This window comes from Zosterops lateralis, assembly GCF_965231275.1.
Source record: "Zosterops lateralis genome assembly, chromosome: 2".
NCBI lineage: Eukaryota > Metazoa > Chordata > Aves > Passeriformes > Zosteropidae > Zosterops > Zosterops lateralis.
This window is the reverse complement of record NC_139763.1, coordinates 9,678,241-9,695,249: the sequence shown is the minus strand read 5'-3', so window position 1 is coordinate 9,695,249 and position 17,009 is coordinate 9,678,241. Positions and strand designations below refer to the sequence as shown.

General features: G+C 35.7%; 1 protein-coding gene across 1 annotated transcript in view; it reads right to left on the bottom strand.

The window, feature by feature from the left end:
• The window catches only part of CFAP47 (cilia and flagella associated protein 47), a gene marked incomplete at its 5' end in the record, with an annotated part of 294,184 nt that overhangs the window by 123,244 nt on the left and 153,931 nt on the right, over window positions 1-17,009 (bottom strand). The window contains 3 exons of the mRNA XM_083854475.1: window positions 5,820-5,931; window positions 14,762-14,935; window positions 16,477-16,620. Of these exons, the coding sequence (XP_083710601.1) occupies window positions 5,820-5,931; window positions 14,762-14,935; window positions 16,477-16,620 (430 nt within the window). The remainder of the gene's footprint in view (window positions 1-5,819; window positions 5,932-14,761; window positions 14,936-16,476; window positions 16,621-17,009) is intronic.

Here is a 17,009-nt window from a genome sequence, read left to right as displayed (position 1 = left end):
TCTAAAATGCAGAATCCTTTATCAGTGAGGATAACACACAGTATGACCTGCTTGACTTGAGTCTATAAATTAAGGCAAAACATTTTCCTAGGAAGTATTCCTAATTAGAATACTTCTCTGGTTTGAGAGTTAAATAGTGCAACCCACTGACCCCTATTGGATCCTAAGATAGCAGATGATATATAAATATATTAATTTATTTAAATTATGGGCTACAAAAATATTCCTGTCAAGAGATGTTTTACAGGATGGGAAAAAGTGTTTTATACAATGGAGAGTAATAAAAAGTACTTTGTGCTCTATGAAGTCATAAATAATACATTGGAAATGTGCAGAAACACTGCACCAAAAATGACAGATTTCAAATGACAAATACAAAAAGCAATTTTACATTTTTCATGCAGTTCTGCTGAGCTTGGCTCGTGTGCTTTAAAGAGCTTCTACACAGAAAGTTCTGGTCTCTTGGAATGCACAGTCATCTTACACAACTTTTACTTATTGATGCATCTCATTTCTCATTATTGATGCTACAAAACAACTGATAAATGATAATCTTTTCATGCACGGTCCTCAGTGCTTGGGTTTGTATCCAGCTGCTCTGTTCTGACTCCTCTGTCACACATTTCACAAGAGTGTAACTTGCCAAAACATCATGGCTGACAATTTTTAAAGCATATATTCAAGACCAAAGCAGACTTCACCTACATACCAGAGATACAATTCCCACTGATTCAGCCAACCACAAAATTACGCCATCATCATCTGTTTTAGAAAATAAGACTCCTGAGCTGTTCTTTTGCATATATATAGGATACTAAACTTGCATATATGATCCTAAACTTGTAAAAGCAATAATACAAGTATTTCTAGAATTATACTGAAAATTAATAATTAAAATTTACATAAATTGAGGAGGCTTTTTTTTGCTGACACATCATTCCTTTAAAAGCTTTCTTGGTCAAACATCATTGCATATTTTCTAGCTTTACTAGTCAGTGTTGAAACATTTTATACAACTACAGTCAACATACTAATAGCAAAGCTTTGCTTTCTATTGCTTCAGAGAAAATGCATCCCTTTAAAAAGGAGGCAGGCTGTTTTATTTCTCAATAAAATTGTAATTACAACACCCCATGTTAGACTTATTGCCTATATACTATACACCCCCTGTATCAATGAATACAATGAAGAAAGCAAGAAATGCTCAATGGTTTCCCTTCTGTATAACCTAAATGGGACATTTGAAAGATACATAGTGTGCATGATTACTTTCTGCTGCAGAGAGATGATAAAAGTCCACAATATCCCAGTATTTTAACTGGAAAAAAGAACAGAAGGCCATATGGCCACAGAAATCATCACACAAATTTGAAAAGGTATTGAAACATTTGGCTTGTGGTTTAACTCTACCAATATGAACTTAATAAGCTCTTGGGAGTAGGAGGAGAGGTTTTTTATCTTTTCCTATTTTTTCTTCTGGCCAATGAAATCTGTACCGTTGCTGCCACAGAAAAGTTCCACAGAAGAGATAAGATAAATTACAAGTTGAGCATAATTTATGTAGCTATTTGGCCAAATTTTGTTCTTGTAGTTTTTCTATTGACAAAAAAAGATATTTACTGTAGGTTAGTACAAAACTTTATAAACTCTATTTTTCCTAGGAAAATCTCTATGATGAGACGTGAATTCTACAGAGTTTCTGTAAATCTTACTACTTGATGGTATACTAGGATTAAACGAATTGCTTCCTACAACAATGAAAAAGAGAATAAGCTTTAAGTCTCATACCAAGTAGAAATGAGCAAGTGGCAAATCCTGCTGCCAACTATCATTCATATATGGGTTTATAGCATTTAATAAAGAGGTGAATGGTTTTGTTTATAATTCTCACTGCCTCTTCTTAATGTGACAATGAAATCACAATATGGCAAGGCACAGGAGCCTGCAGATCCAACTGCACATGGATGGATGGATGGATGGATGGATGGATGGATGGATGGATGGATGGATGGATGGATGGAGTGTCCCAGGGATCATCTTGCTGGGCCATGTCAGCAACTCCTCCAGTGCACTCTGGTGATCCAGCAGAGTCATTCACAACAATCAAGCAACCAGAAGAGCCTTCAAGCTTTGTCTTTACTACCAAAGAATTGGACTCATCATCATCACGGTGATGCGGGTGAAGAGGAAGTGCTCAAAGCAAAGAGGCAGGTGCTGGAAATACAGCACAGGCTGCAAGAAACTACAAACATAATCTTTCTCTCTCATGGTTGTTTATGATTCCATAGAAATTATAGCAATCAGTACATCAATTTGCAGAATTCCAGCAAAGACATGGACCTTTTTTAACACCACTGTCAAATAGATAATAATGATAATCAAACAAGTTCAATCATCTCACATATAGGCCAGAATGTATTGGCATGATCTTCACCACCTCACTACAACAGTCCTACAGCTGCATCTGACAGGCCTGGAACATGCTGCCTCTTTTCCTCAATTTAAGTTTCTAAGCAGCATGGAAAAGCACTGCCTACTAAACACAGATTTAGTTTAAAGATTAATAAAAGGTGAGATAAAACGTCAGAAAGCTCCTTTCCAAATTCTAGGCAGTTGTATGAATAAAAGGGCACTGACTATGAAAGGTGTGTGGGTTTTTTGCACAAGACATGTTCAAGTATATGAGTTTTGCTGTACCCTGGAAAAATTCCGGTCTATTCTGGGGAAAGCAGAAATAAAAAATTGATAAAATATAAAGCAATCGGTAGAAGATGCTTTATCAAACCTAAAGAAAATTGCTCAATTACTCAGAAAACAGACTGCTGAAGAATTTTATGTAGTGACAGAATCTTATTTGACGTGTTTATTTGCTATTATTTCTGTGTTAAAGCTGTCATGCACCTACAAACCAGCTGAAGCATGTAATATTAGCCCTCTGTTGGAATGCTTCCAAATGGGCTTTAGAAAATAACTGGGCCCATTTTTAGCTTAGCAACCATAAAACAGCAGGACAGAAAGCAAAAGCAGCATAATTTTGCAGCTATATCATTTTGGATATAAAAGGACTTTGAAAGTAAATGAAAAATGCAAACCATTTGCTCAGTACAACAACTTATGAGGTAAAAGTTCTTTTACTAGAATTTATTTTAATATGAAAAAAACAGTATTAGAACAGCGAAGCTACAAAGTTTTACACTTACAAAGTAGGAAGTTCTAGACTTGAAATTATTCATCGGCACTATGACAGAGTCTTCAGCTCTGTATCAAAATAGTTGTTCTTTCTTTCCTTGCAGGATAAAATTTACTCCCTCTGCAGATAGCTTTGGAGCATTGTTTTTTATTTTCAGTCATGTGAACTGTTCACCCCATGGATTATTTGCTTCCTTCTAAACAAATTGAGCAGACTGAATGAAGAAGATTTTTTTTTTTTTTTTTTTTTTTTTTTTTTTTTTTTTTTTTTTTTTTGGGGGGGGGAGGGAGGTGGGGGCGGGGTGGGGAGGCAAATGTTTAAATTATACTTTTCTTGTAGTATCTTGATCCTATAAAGGATTAAGATTCCTGAGTATTGCCTAATTCCCACTTGAATCACCTACATCTTATCTGTGATTGTCAAGATTCAGGCTGGCAGTTGAAAGATCCTGAAAGCCAAAAATGCATTCATATATTTATCTTTGACATTGAAGTTTCTCAAGACCTGGAAATTTTGCTCTGGAGAAAAAAAACTGACTTCCCAGACTTGCAAAGTCTGAAGCAGAGTTCCACTCTCCTTGAAGCCACAAAGAAAGTATTTCCTAACACGTTACCCTAGGGAGGACATGTGGTAGTTAGATTTACATCAAACTTAACATCAGACAGCAAAATCAGCTGCTGCTTTTCAGACCTGTGATAGTGGCCTCTCTTCCCTCCACCCCTCTCCGTGCTACAGCAGCTGAGTGATTAGAGAGTGTGCACGTATTTCTGTGAGAGAGACAAGCCTGTCTCTGTTCCAGGGGAAGGATGAACATGATTTCCTGAAGTAGTGATTAAAGCAAGCCCTGAGCCAGGGGGTGGATTGTAGATAACTGGGCCCTGGGCTTTTCAAAGGATAACGTTAGCCTTCTATCAAGTTATTTTAAAGCATAAAATAAATGAACTTTTCTGAGAGAAAGGGCAGATATGGCTTCCCATCATTTGAATCAGTAACTTTTTTTTGGGTTAGAGAAGCTGACTGTTCTCTCTTTTTTTCACTCGGTGAACATATACTTCAAGACATAATGGGAACCATTGTGATAGAAGTCAAGGGAATGAGAGAACATTGGAGATGTAGATCTGAACATGCCATCTATGTCCCTTTGAAGGCATGGCTTTTATCACCTGGTATTAATTTGCTGTATGATAGATCCCTTGGAGCCTCTTCTACTGAAACTTTCATTATATGTGAAAGAACTGGGGATTTTCTAAGGCAGAAGAAGAGACTATTCCTAAATCTTTAATGCTTAAAAAAAGGCATGTTAAAATATAGCAAATCCTCAATATCTTCTGGTGTACATTTTTGATGGTTACAATTTCATTGAAAGCTGATTCCTATTCATATAGCATGATTTTTTTTCCCAGGGCTACAGATCAGGGCAATGAAGTCTTCCAATGGCACTAGGCCAAGCCTTGTTACAAGCATTAATTTCTTTGCACAAATCGTTCGTGAATTGAGATGACATTATTAGTTACATATCAGGTACTAAAAACAAAATGGCCAAAGGAGCAAAGTAGTTTGACATCCCCAGGGACAAGACTTAATAGCTTTTTAATGCTGAGAAAACAGCTGTCATTAATCTCAATTGTCCAAGACTGTAGCAGAATCAAGTGCTTGGAGTTAGGAACCTACAAATTCAAAACTACACAAACCAAGCATTTTGTATTGAGAGATTTCTCCGTTATCGGGAAACTTTCTGTTTAAGAAGTTCAAATCTTTTCCTGAATGCTATTCAGTTCCTTTAGGAAGGTCTCTTCTGTTTCCATAATTCCCTCCTAAACACCTTTGTACTTTGCTGAGAGTTAATACAATACTTATCCTATAGGGAAGACAAAGACTGATTGTACAGTTTCATTCTCAAAATCATACTTCTCACATTAGAAGGTAAATAAGAAGCAGAATGGAATTTTAGAACCATTACCAAACATTTAAAAAATATGAAATCTGAATTGTTGTCAAAAAAGAAAATCAGGACAAAACATTAATTATGGGATGCTGACATAGGTTAAAACAATCAAGAGTTTTGCTATTGTATCATAAGAATACCATTATAAACATGGATGGATGCAAATTATGTACAATCAATTTTTGATCTCCCCAGCCTCCACATATGTCAAAGAAAGAACCCAGTTCACTGCATTCTATTTACGTACTCTTGCCTTGTGGTCAACAAAGTGAACATTAATTAAAGGAAAAAATCAAATTCTGGTCTCTGCCTTTTCGTCTTTGATTCTAGTAGTGCCAACATAAGCAAAGGGATTCAACAGCTTTTGGAAAATTAAATTGAGATCCACAAACTTGGTGATAATTCAAAAATCATTACTTGCTATTTAGTCAATTTTAATGAGACCAATTAAATGCATAAAGTTGTTCATATGCTGGCATTTTTGAAGAACCTGACCACATATTTAGCAGGAAGATACCTTTAAAAACATAAATATGAGCCAGCTTAAAAACCTGAATCACCAGTAATGACAACCTTATTCCAGAAGAAAGGTTATGCATGCAGAACAAATGCAAGCACTAGATGTAAAAGGATTACCCTGCTAATTTATAGGGATATTTTATATATTTAAGTTCTAAATGGTACCTTGAAAAACTCCTCGTCTGCAGGGAGATATACTCAGAGTGTAAGCAGCAGTGTCCTCTGCATTGACAGTCACATCAGGGGCACCACTCACTATTGAGAGATTGGAATACACCTGAGGAAGACAAATCACAAAGAGGAAAACTCATCAAAAGCAAGGAACTGTTGCAAGAACAGCATCAAGACATTATCCATTCTACCTGCTTTGAAGAGTAGAAAATATGGTATCAGTAAGTCCTAAATTTTATGCAAATGAAAGAATACACACGATAAGAGAAATGCTGGTACATACAGATCATATCAAGCCCAACAAGCCGGGAAAAGGCTTCTGTGGAAGAAGCTTTCAGGTCTGAGGCATCCCCAGGCAGAGCTGCTCTGTCAAGCGTCCAAGTGGATACCTGCATTCTACAAAGATTCCTTTTGCAATACTAACAGCATTAGATGCACATTCACTTTTTAAGTAAATATATTTTCTTAATATCTTCTATAGAAAAGAAGTCAATTCTTAAATCATCTTTTCTTTTGATACAGACAATCATTGCCTATAACATGTTTCTTTGTGGTATTTATGTTACTGTAATTCCTTTTTCAGGTGCTTGTTCTTCTAAATTCAAAATTTCTATTCCAAGTAACAGAGGGAAAAAAACCCCTGTAAAGCAACAGTCTTCCTCTTCCCCAATAAATCTGCATTTCAAACTGAGTATTAAAAGTCCAGCAACCAGAAAGAATAGGAAGAGACTACTTTGGCAAGAGGGAAAAAAAAAAAAAAAGGCTAAAAAGAGATGGATGAAAAGTCTCGTTGAATTGGCACTTGGAGAAAAAAACTGAAAAAAACATCTTTAAATTGTCAACAAAGAGCAAAGCATAGGAAAGGTGGGGCTGTTACACACTGAAGATGGGGAAGATTCATTTATTAAAACAGAAACAATAAATAAGCCACATTTATGTAGTATTCCATTTCAGTTTACAATAAACGTACATAAAAGTAAAGGATAAGTACCTAAAATACAGCTAGGATAATAGAAATGACAGCAAATTACTAAGGAAAAAAATAAGATTAGTTAAAATGAGATTTCTATTTAAGGAAAAAGTAACATGGAGACAGAAGTAAAAGTAGGATAAATGTGATTAATTTAAATTGGGTAAAAAGCAGAAGGATAGAGTAATACAGTTTCTATCAAAGACTGGATGTTCCAGACAAGTTTCTACCAAAAGATGTCAAAGTAAAAGCAACACTACTGGCATGGTCGACTATAAACATGAAATGCCTATGGATTGCTGATGAGTAAATATGGACTGGAAGTTTTATTTTTCAGTCATTCAAGAGAAATCTTGGACACTTTTTCAGAGTAGTGAACTAACAGAATTAAGTTTTCATCTTAAGGAAGTGACTGTATAACCAAATAGGAAAAGCTTGAGTATAAGAAATGAAATTATGTCACTACACACATAGCCACTGTTTCAGTGTTTCAATCCAGATCCTATCAAGAGACAGGAAGGATTTCTACTTTACCTGTCTTGCATCAGATTAAACCTTTTGGGATCAGATGCTCACTAAAACTTGCACATAACTGATGTTAACCTCATTCTGCTGTCACCTTTCCAACGCAGTCATTAAACTCATACTCCTCATATTGCTTGCTATTCCAGAGCTATAACAAAAATACTCACCATTAAGGAACCACTCCCATTAATTTACCAACCCTATTTGTCTCTGTTATTTAAGTTATTCACACCTGTCAACCAACAGAAACGAAAGAAGGACACTCACACTTTCTAGTTGTGAGACAAGAAAGAAGAAGTTTATTTTGGGTTTTGGGTTTAAATAGGGTTTGGACTTTGACCAGTGATTAGGGTATGACGTTGACACCTCTCTGATCCCACTGGTCAAGCCAAAAGTCTATCAGAAAGGAACGCAAAAACAATCTACTTTGTTTATGTTACAATGTGTGAGAAAGCTCCAGTCTAGGAATGTAAACATCAGAAGGCTGAAAAAATCAGGGTCACATACACCTTAGCCAATCTCTAAGCAGTGGTCACAGCAATACAGTCTCTTACTTACAGCCCCTGAGAAGGTTTATGGTTGTGACAGACATCACTCGCCACATACCTCTCATGTGTTCCCTAAAGAGAACTTTGTCTTGCTCCAATGGCCATGTGATTTATCAGCTCTGTTACTGAGACTAATTAAATGATCAACCTCAGATGACAAATGGATAATAAAAGTGCATGCCCACGCTTGCCCATGCACATAGTCAATTTATCCTAGTATCAGAACTCCTACCAAGAATCATTCTCATTTGTTCACAGACATTTGGGATTCTAATACGGCATAATGTTGTATAACATGTCTCTGCTTAACTGCAGGTCTATTACAAAATAACAAGACATCCAGGAATAATCAGAAAGTGAAAAAGCTGGAGAATTTAAAAGTACACATCAGGGAAATTCCACAAATTGCAGATTTTTATAATAATAAATAGTTCCAAATAAATAGTTCCAAAAATTTCCAAATAATAGTTCCATTTTTTTAAGTTTAGAGGAAAACTTTGAGTGAAGTAACAAAAGAATTTATACACTGTAAGCTTTAAGCTAACTTTCTTCTGAATATCAGAATAAGAGCTATTTCTTATTAGAATGCATTTTTATGAGGATTATATGTAGGAACAGGACATAATTTTAGTCAAAGATGTAGTACTGAATAACCTTATATCCTATAATAATCTACAACACTGTGTTCCCAAAGGTACTATAATATGCCTAACAAAATCTTCTATGGATAACTATTGTTAGGCAAATATATTTGAAGGAAGAAAATAGGGCATACATTGGGGTGCTTTTATCAACAACAATAAAAAAATATTGATTTACAAGCTATTCAAAATGAGTCAAAATATATAATTACTTCTTCCAGTTAGTGGGAGAGGCAGTTTGTCAGCTTCTGTCCTGATGTGCAATGAGAGAATGATGAACAATTACAGACAGATTAACCATAACCACACCAAGGGTGGAGTTGCAGAGATATGTACTTACACATAGTATTTATACTGAGAGAAACAGACAGAGCTGCACGCACACACTGAGGAACACACAAAATTTATCAGGCGTAAATAATTGCAGTTTCTTAAAATATGTTACATCACTTCACTATCACTCAGGAAACCAGAATTGCAGAGTAATGCAATGGAGACAGAATGTAAATTATTATTAAAGTTAACATTTTGACCCTGAACAACATTTGCTCAAATCAATCTATACCCAAGGATATGTTTTTTAAATTACAGTATTCTCTATTGTCTTACATATCAAGTCATTATTTACTCACAGCCAGAAAGCATAAATGAAGTAAATGTATAAAATGCTGCAGTGTAAAACTAACTTATCAGTCACTGCTTTGAAAACTCATTCTGCAAAACTAATATGGCTATTTAGCATGAACAGAAATGGAAAACCAAACTTCAAAATTACAGTAACTTTTTCCAGAGTTGAATAACCAAGTAAGCGTAAGTCCCAAAACTACAAGGCAAAGTGGTGAATGGATGTAAGAATAAAATCAAATACACTCAAACTCCATTGTCTCTTAGTATAACAAAGTTAGACAGTAATATGTTCAAGGTTTCCATTTGAAAATTGTTTCTCAGGTCTTTTTAACAATATTGAGAGGCTTTACTTAGCAAAAAATTAATGTTTTTTGACCCTAGGCCAGAACCGGATCCATGGGAGTCACTGATCAATCTGACATCCAGACCCTTTACAAAACTCTCAAGAATGGCAGTTTTTCCAAAATAGGCCCCTGTCCCTCATCACCTTTCAGTGCAAACTTTCCAAATTCCTGAATCACTGGGAACACATTTAATTCTTACAATCACTCTAATTTTGCCACCAGCATGTTACCACACTGAAGTAAAACATCTTTGCATTGCACTGAGGATATTCCCCAAATAATTCCTGCCTGTTCAGCAGCAATCTGGAGTTCTACGTAATGAAGGATGCTACATAATCCAGATTTGTTCCTAAACCAGGCTACCTGTCAAGACCACTAACACATTTCAAGAAACAAATATGACCTAAGACCTTCCTATGCTCTTAACGGATCTAAAAATTTCACTAGTCATCAAAAAAACACCTGGCAACAACTACAGTTATTTTTAAATTCTGAAGGCCTTTGAACCATTCATTATTGATATGAAGATTGCCCTTTCTTTAGTGAAAAGAACCCCTGTTACAGAAGTTCTAGTAGATACAGTGGAATCCAAAGGAATTGAAATTGGAAGAACAGATAAAAACTGAAGGATTACGGGATACACAGATCCGCTTGTTGTTAAAGAATATAAACTTGACCTTGAGCATTCAGGTTACTGCACTTGCACAGAATTTATTCTTAGAAAATCTCAAGATTCATTGCCAAACAAGAGTCAGGCTGAACAGGGAAGCCCCTCATTAAAGGTTTATGGTATTTATTTTATTACTTTGAGGCATTTGTTACAAATACCCAACCTTCGAGACATTGTCTTGGTGACATTGTAAAAACTCAAAATGGATATATAGAGTATAAACACACTGGAAAACAGAGGATTGCTTTTTTATTATTATTCATTATGTATTTATTCTACAAATTTATAAAATACTAACAGTTTGTATTACCTAATGCCTGAAAGGTAATTTAACTGAATCCTGAGATTCCTCTGGAGAGTTTACTTTAATGACATCTATTTTCAACACCAATGAGAAAAACAGTTGCACAGTTTTATATTTTTATTGCAAAACCATGCCTTGAAAGAATTCGGCACCTTTATAGCTAAAGTTTCTATCAAAGGTATCATTAGAAGGAGCCATCAACACATCAGACAATTATTTATATCCAGTAGACAAAGATTTATATAAATAAACAAGAAAATTGCATTAAAAGTTTTGTCATGAGACTGAGAGATTGGATTTCCATAGAAATGCTTTACACTTCCTTCTCTTCTAGGAGGAATTGAATGTAATTTTTCAGATGCTAAAATCTATTTCCACTGCAGTCACTTACCCTCTATTAATTTATCATCAGAAAAGGACATGCTTTCTGGCTGATGTTGTATATGCACAAATTCTTTATGAATTCTGTTGGAAGGGTTTTTTTCATATCCAGGAGTAAGTCAATCACAAGGAAGACTATTTTTTGAAAGATCCCCTAGAACCAACCCCAAAGAGCACAGTGGCAGCAGTTCCCTAAGGTTTACACATCAATCAGTAGAAAAGAATTCATAAAACCATTCACATTTTTCAAGGGAATTTATGGAAATTGTCTTTTTAATCATGGAAAGCTTTGTGAGCACTGAAAGGGTTTTGCTTAAAAGTTTTAAAGGTAGACTGATGGAGTCATGCACATGACCTCCACTGAACTGCCAAGGCACTTCTTCCCTCCCCAGCTCTAGATACACACTAATGCTTGCACAATCAAACACAAATACAAAAATTATTACTGCTCCAGGCATAAACCCTTTCTATATGATTGAAAAGGAAAAAAAATATTATTCAGCTGGAAGAGGGCTGTCTTTATACAGTAAAAGCAAAGATTATTTCCCTCTTCCTCCTTCCAGAGCTTAAATTTCATTTTAAATAGTCACTTTTGCAGCAGTATCTTCATTTTGGCTTAGGCTATTAGAAAAATACAGCAAAAATGAGAAACAGAGTAGGATATATATCTATATAACGTAATTGTATTTTTTAATAAAATGAATTTTTTTCTTAAGTTTATAGTTTAATATACTCAGTTATTTAAATGGAATAGTGAAGCTAAATTTATACCTCCAAGGCAAAATTACCCAAGTATTAGTTCAGCTAAATTACTTATTGCCAAGTTTTCATCGTGCAGTAAATTGTTTATGGACATGCCTGTAAATTATTATGTTTGTCAGCTACTGGCACATCACATACCATTCTTAATACAGGTTGAGCTTTATTACATCAGTAAATGGAATTCTTGTGTGGGTTGTTGGTTTGTTTTTTTTATCATGTGTCCCAGTTAATCTATGAGAAATTACTTCATATGCTGCCTATACTCCAGCAATGCAGGGTATATGGGGTACATCAACCAACCAATTCAATAATGAAGATATTCATTAGGCAAGAAAATTACAAAAGATCCCATCAAAAATACATCCAAAACTATTACTTTTTGGATTATCTTTGCTCTATCTGCCAAGACTGACAACATTTTTTCTACCTAATCACCAACTTAGCTACAGCACAATACAGAAAACTGTCAAAGATGCTGTATTAAACAGGAGGAGGAGTTGTTGGGCTGCCAGCAACTTCCCCCAAGGGAAACACCAACAAAGACAAAAGCAGTGCTCTGCTCCACCACAGACTACTCAAATATTACAGCTATCAGGCAGCATGGAATTAATAACAGCAACAAAATTAGAATAGTTTATTTTTCCTCTTGGCCCTTGTGTTATATACATCTGAGTAAAATAAGTTTATTTGGCATTTCCAACAAGGCTGTGGGTCACCCTTTCCTCTTAGAGGAGGTTTTCTGCATTCCCCTAATAACTAAGAGGAGGTTTTCTGCACTCCCCTAATAACTACAGATACCTGTGATCGTGTTCTGGATTTAGTGGTTAAATCCTAATCTACAGGCATGCAGTGTTGGAAATAAAAGCAAGCAAATGATCTTTGCTCACCCCAACAGCACAAGACACCACATGACATCTGCTGGAGAGTGCTGGAAGTGATTAATATTTGCTTTGTGGAGGGAACAGCTTCCAGGCTCCAGCAGGCTTTGGAACCATGCATTTTCCAGCTATTTCGGCCCACCTTGCCCCAACAACTGTTCTGCAACTGCTCCTGGGTAAGAACCTCACATAGAGAAAATGCATTATTCACCCTGATTAATTTATTATATGCATGAAATAGCTGACCTTACTACTTCTCTCCCAAAGGTCCCAGAGCAAAAAGAGCACACACAGTTGGGCTGTCAAGCAGCATTTCACAGAGATGAAAAAAGCACAAACACCACAAACCAATCCCCCCCCTCCCCCAGCACAAAACCAACCAAAACCAGAATTCAGGGCCCAGAGAACACCCTCAAGGAGGTCAAAGTTCAGTCAGACAAAGCTCACACTGGAATAGTTACAACTGTCATAAATTCATTTAATGCAATATTTCTGAAAAATACATAAAATGAATAATTTTAATGTATTCATTTTGAAGTTTGTTATTTCTGTATCTTTCACTCATGGCACAAAAAAAAAATTGAGTTCACACAAAATAGGAAAGCAGAAAAATAGTTCTGTTGCCAAAAAGATTCACTTCTTCCAGAGATAAAAGTACAAATATATTAGAAATGCAAATGCATTCACATCTAAAAAACTAAGACTGTTGAAAATAAAAATGTCAAAGCTGCTGATGCTCAAAAAATTCATTTTTCACTTTGTTTTGGGGGATGATAATGAGCCAAAAAATAGGAATACAAACCTAGACCTTTTTGTGATATATGAAGTTTACTAAATGAAGACTGACCTTGAAAAGTGGACACCTGGATAACTGGAGACTAGCAAAAAGGCATCCAAGAGAGGATTTCACACTGGTATGAATTATCATTACTCAACAGAACACTGCTGCTGGTATGTACATGATCTCTCTTTATATCATGTGGTCAAACCATTCATTACCATTACCTTTCAATTTGAATAAAGCAGCATTTGGACCTACTGGCACCAAGGCAGAGAACAAAATCACTCAGTTTGCAAGTCCACACTAGTCAGATATTATCTTCTAGTATGTACATGTCCCATTTTCAACCCTTCCACAAAAGATTTTTTTTCCCACAAAAGTAAATATATATATTTTTGCATATGCTGATAATTTTAGATGGCACTCCCCTGCCTTGCTTCAACAGATGGAGCTGTCCTGGCAAACACTGCATGGCCTTAATATCTGGATGTTATATACTCTAGATTTAAATGCCATGATAGAGTCACAAATATGGATTTTCTTGAGCATGATCAAAGATATTCCTGCTCAGGAACTTCTCTGCAGCTGAGAAGAAAAGCAGAATTTCATCTTTGGTGCTCTCATGTACTTACTGCCTCTGCTGGCATAGGACATGAGAGCCAATGCATAGGTACAGAAGGTGAGGAATGCTACAGAAATAATCACTTTCAAATTAAACATACAGACAAGATAAATAGTAGAAAAAATATGCTTTTTCAGTACCACAACAGTGGTTTTAAATAGGAAAATGTGATTGTGTAAACACAGTTATAAAATATAGTTAATGGAAAATATTAAAAATAATTATTATATTTAATAATAAAGATACATTCTTGAGCAAAGAAATCAAACTTTATGTCTTAAGAATTTGTATTAACCTCCTCAGTGACCCATTGCCTTTCAACAACTCCAGTGATTACCTCCAAATTTTCTCTACTGTTGGCAAACACACTATTCCCAACTTCCTCCAACATTGCGGAAACAACAGTTGGGCAATAGACAGTAACTCGGCCAGACCACTGGGCCATGAGAAATTCATGTGTAGCATGTAGCTTATGCTAAAATCCTGCCCTTAGCAGGATAATAATTTTTGTCCTTTTCCTGTATTATTCAATATTTTATGAAGATTTTAGGAACCCAGTAATTCTCAGGCCCTTTCTCTGACTTCAAAAATGATGGAGTTGGCCACAGGTCTCAAATCATTGGAAAGATTAGCAAATGAACAGAGAAACCAGACTAAAACACAAAGAGATAATTTTTCCCATCAAGCATACAGTAAAAGCATACATTATCTCACAGGATACTTACTTATAAACATATCCATATGCTATGAACTATAGAAAATTTTCTCATGAAAACATGAATTTTATGAGTGTATCTGCAATTACAGTAATTGTTGCTACTGTAAAACATAATGGACCACCCTTGGACAGAAAAAGATTTGTCACATTATTGAAAAAATTTACCTTGTATTTTAACTTCTTCTTGGTATAATTGTGCACCCATAAGATTTTATGAGAGATCTTTCCCACTTGGCACTCTATCACAATGCAATCCTGAGGCAGAGGTTTCTTTCCTATTCCCTTAAGACTAAAGATGTTCTGAATTCCAGCTGTAACATTTCTCAGAATAAGCTTTCCCTATAACAAAGAAAGGAGGAAAAAAAAAGTTTCATTACTGTACAAGTCCCCTTTGGCTGCCAAAGCAACTCCTTTAGTTTATTAATCTCAAATCTAGGTGAGTCAGAGTGCTTACAAGAAAGGGCTCCTATTGATTTTCCTAGTTCTTAAATAAACCCATTGTTAAGCAGAGAAATAAACCAGAGAAACAAAACATTTTATTTTAAATTTTTTCTAAACTATGAAATTCAAGAATATAAAGTTTTCATATTTCTAGGTTTTCTACTTCTTGGCTCCTTCTTGAAAAATAAACATCTCCAAGAACATATCTCATGCCTCCTTGTCTCTTATATAATACTTAACGTTGCTGATGGAGTGTTTCCACCTGTCCTTCACCTGTCATATGAGCACAGATTGAGCCTGGAGAAAGGGAGACTCAAAGGAACTGCACTGCTCTCTGAAGTACCTGAAATGAGGTTGTAGTGAAGTGGGGATGGGTCTCTTCTCTGTGTCTCAAGTGAAAGGTTGACAGGAAATAGCCTTAAGTTGTGCCAGGGGAGGTTCAGATTAGTCATCAGAGAGAGCTTTTTACTGAAGGAGTGGTTAGGCATTGGAATAAGTTCCCAAGGAAAATGGTGGAGTCACCATCTCAAGAGGCATATGGATGTGGCACTTGGGGACATGGTTTAGGGGTAATTATGGTGGTGTTGGGTTGACAGCTGGACTAGATAATCTCGGAGGTCTTTTCCAACCTGGATGATTTTGTGATTCAGCTAAAATGCTCTCCATAATCATTTGTCATCAAAGGATTCAGGGCTTTTGGCTTTTGATAATTTTATAACACTGGATGCCTAAACGGCATTATATTTGGTTGGTAACACATGCAGAAGGGTTACTTATGCTTCAAAGAACATTTTTTTTTCATCTTTGGCAGTTCACGTATTTCAACAGCAACTTGCAGTCAGAATCCCTCAGCTGGGACACAGACAAAACCACAAATGCAGCTTCTTGCTAAAGGTGTGAGAGCCTTTGCTCTGCTCATCATTTTAGCATTGGAATAGTTATTACTCTGATGGCAAAAGCAGCTGTGAAATGGTGGCTTAGCCTGCAAACGAAGTACTCATCTCATAAATTAATTTCTGATCTAGGCATGCAGTGAGAAATACTACCTCATTATTTAGATAATGAACTACGATTTAATGTAAGTATTTAAATTCAGAACAATGTATATTTTTGTGATAAAAGTTCAGAATTTTTACAGAATAACTGTATAATTGAAGGATTTTGTAGAAACTAATAGAACTGAAGAATATAATGGAAAATTAAATAAAGAACACATGAGAATATGTGGTGGGGAAATCAATCACACCTAATCTTAAGGTTTACAAAGTTAATTCATTTGTGGTTTTTACTTCAGATAGTAGTAAATTTTATCCTTTCCTTCTCTCAAGCAGATGGTTTATTATTACCAACTGTCTAAACACTTTCATAATTTGGATACTGGTGATAATTTTATTGGTGAAACCATCCTTTTCAAACGTTGAAACTAATTTCTCTCTTACCGTTATTACACTCTCAGCAACTGGCGTGAACGTGAGAGGATACGGAACTGTTTCACCCACAGGCACATTTATTACTGCAGGGCCATGAAAACACTGTCCTTCCAAATGTGCTTCAAACATCCAGTCCTCACTGGATATGTTACTCTGAAAGAAAATCAAAGACGTAAATTAGATTATGCATTTAAATTTTTTAATGTGCATTTCAGCTTTCACTTGCAGCTATCACCACATCAGAGCACAGCACTCATTTGCTCCAAGTATTGGCTCAGAGTGCCTTTGGGAAGAATAAAAGCAGTGTACTTTAAAAATAAAACAAGCTAATAATAAATCTGTTATTCCTGGCAGCCAGAGGTACAGAACCCCTACTTTCAGTAGCAATACTGTCAGCAGGAATACTCACTAGAAGAACATGAGCATGATCTAGCTAATGGTCAAGATGGAATTTGTAAGTATCATTATAAACATTTACAAGTATCTTTATGGTGCTGCTTTAATGCTTGCCAAAATTCTGTTCCTGTTCCATCTGTAGAAAA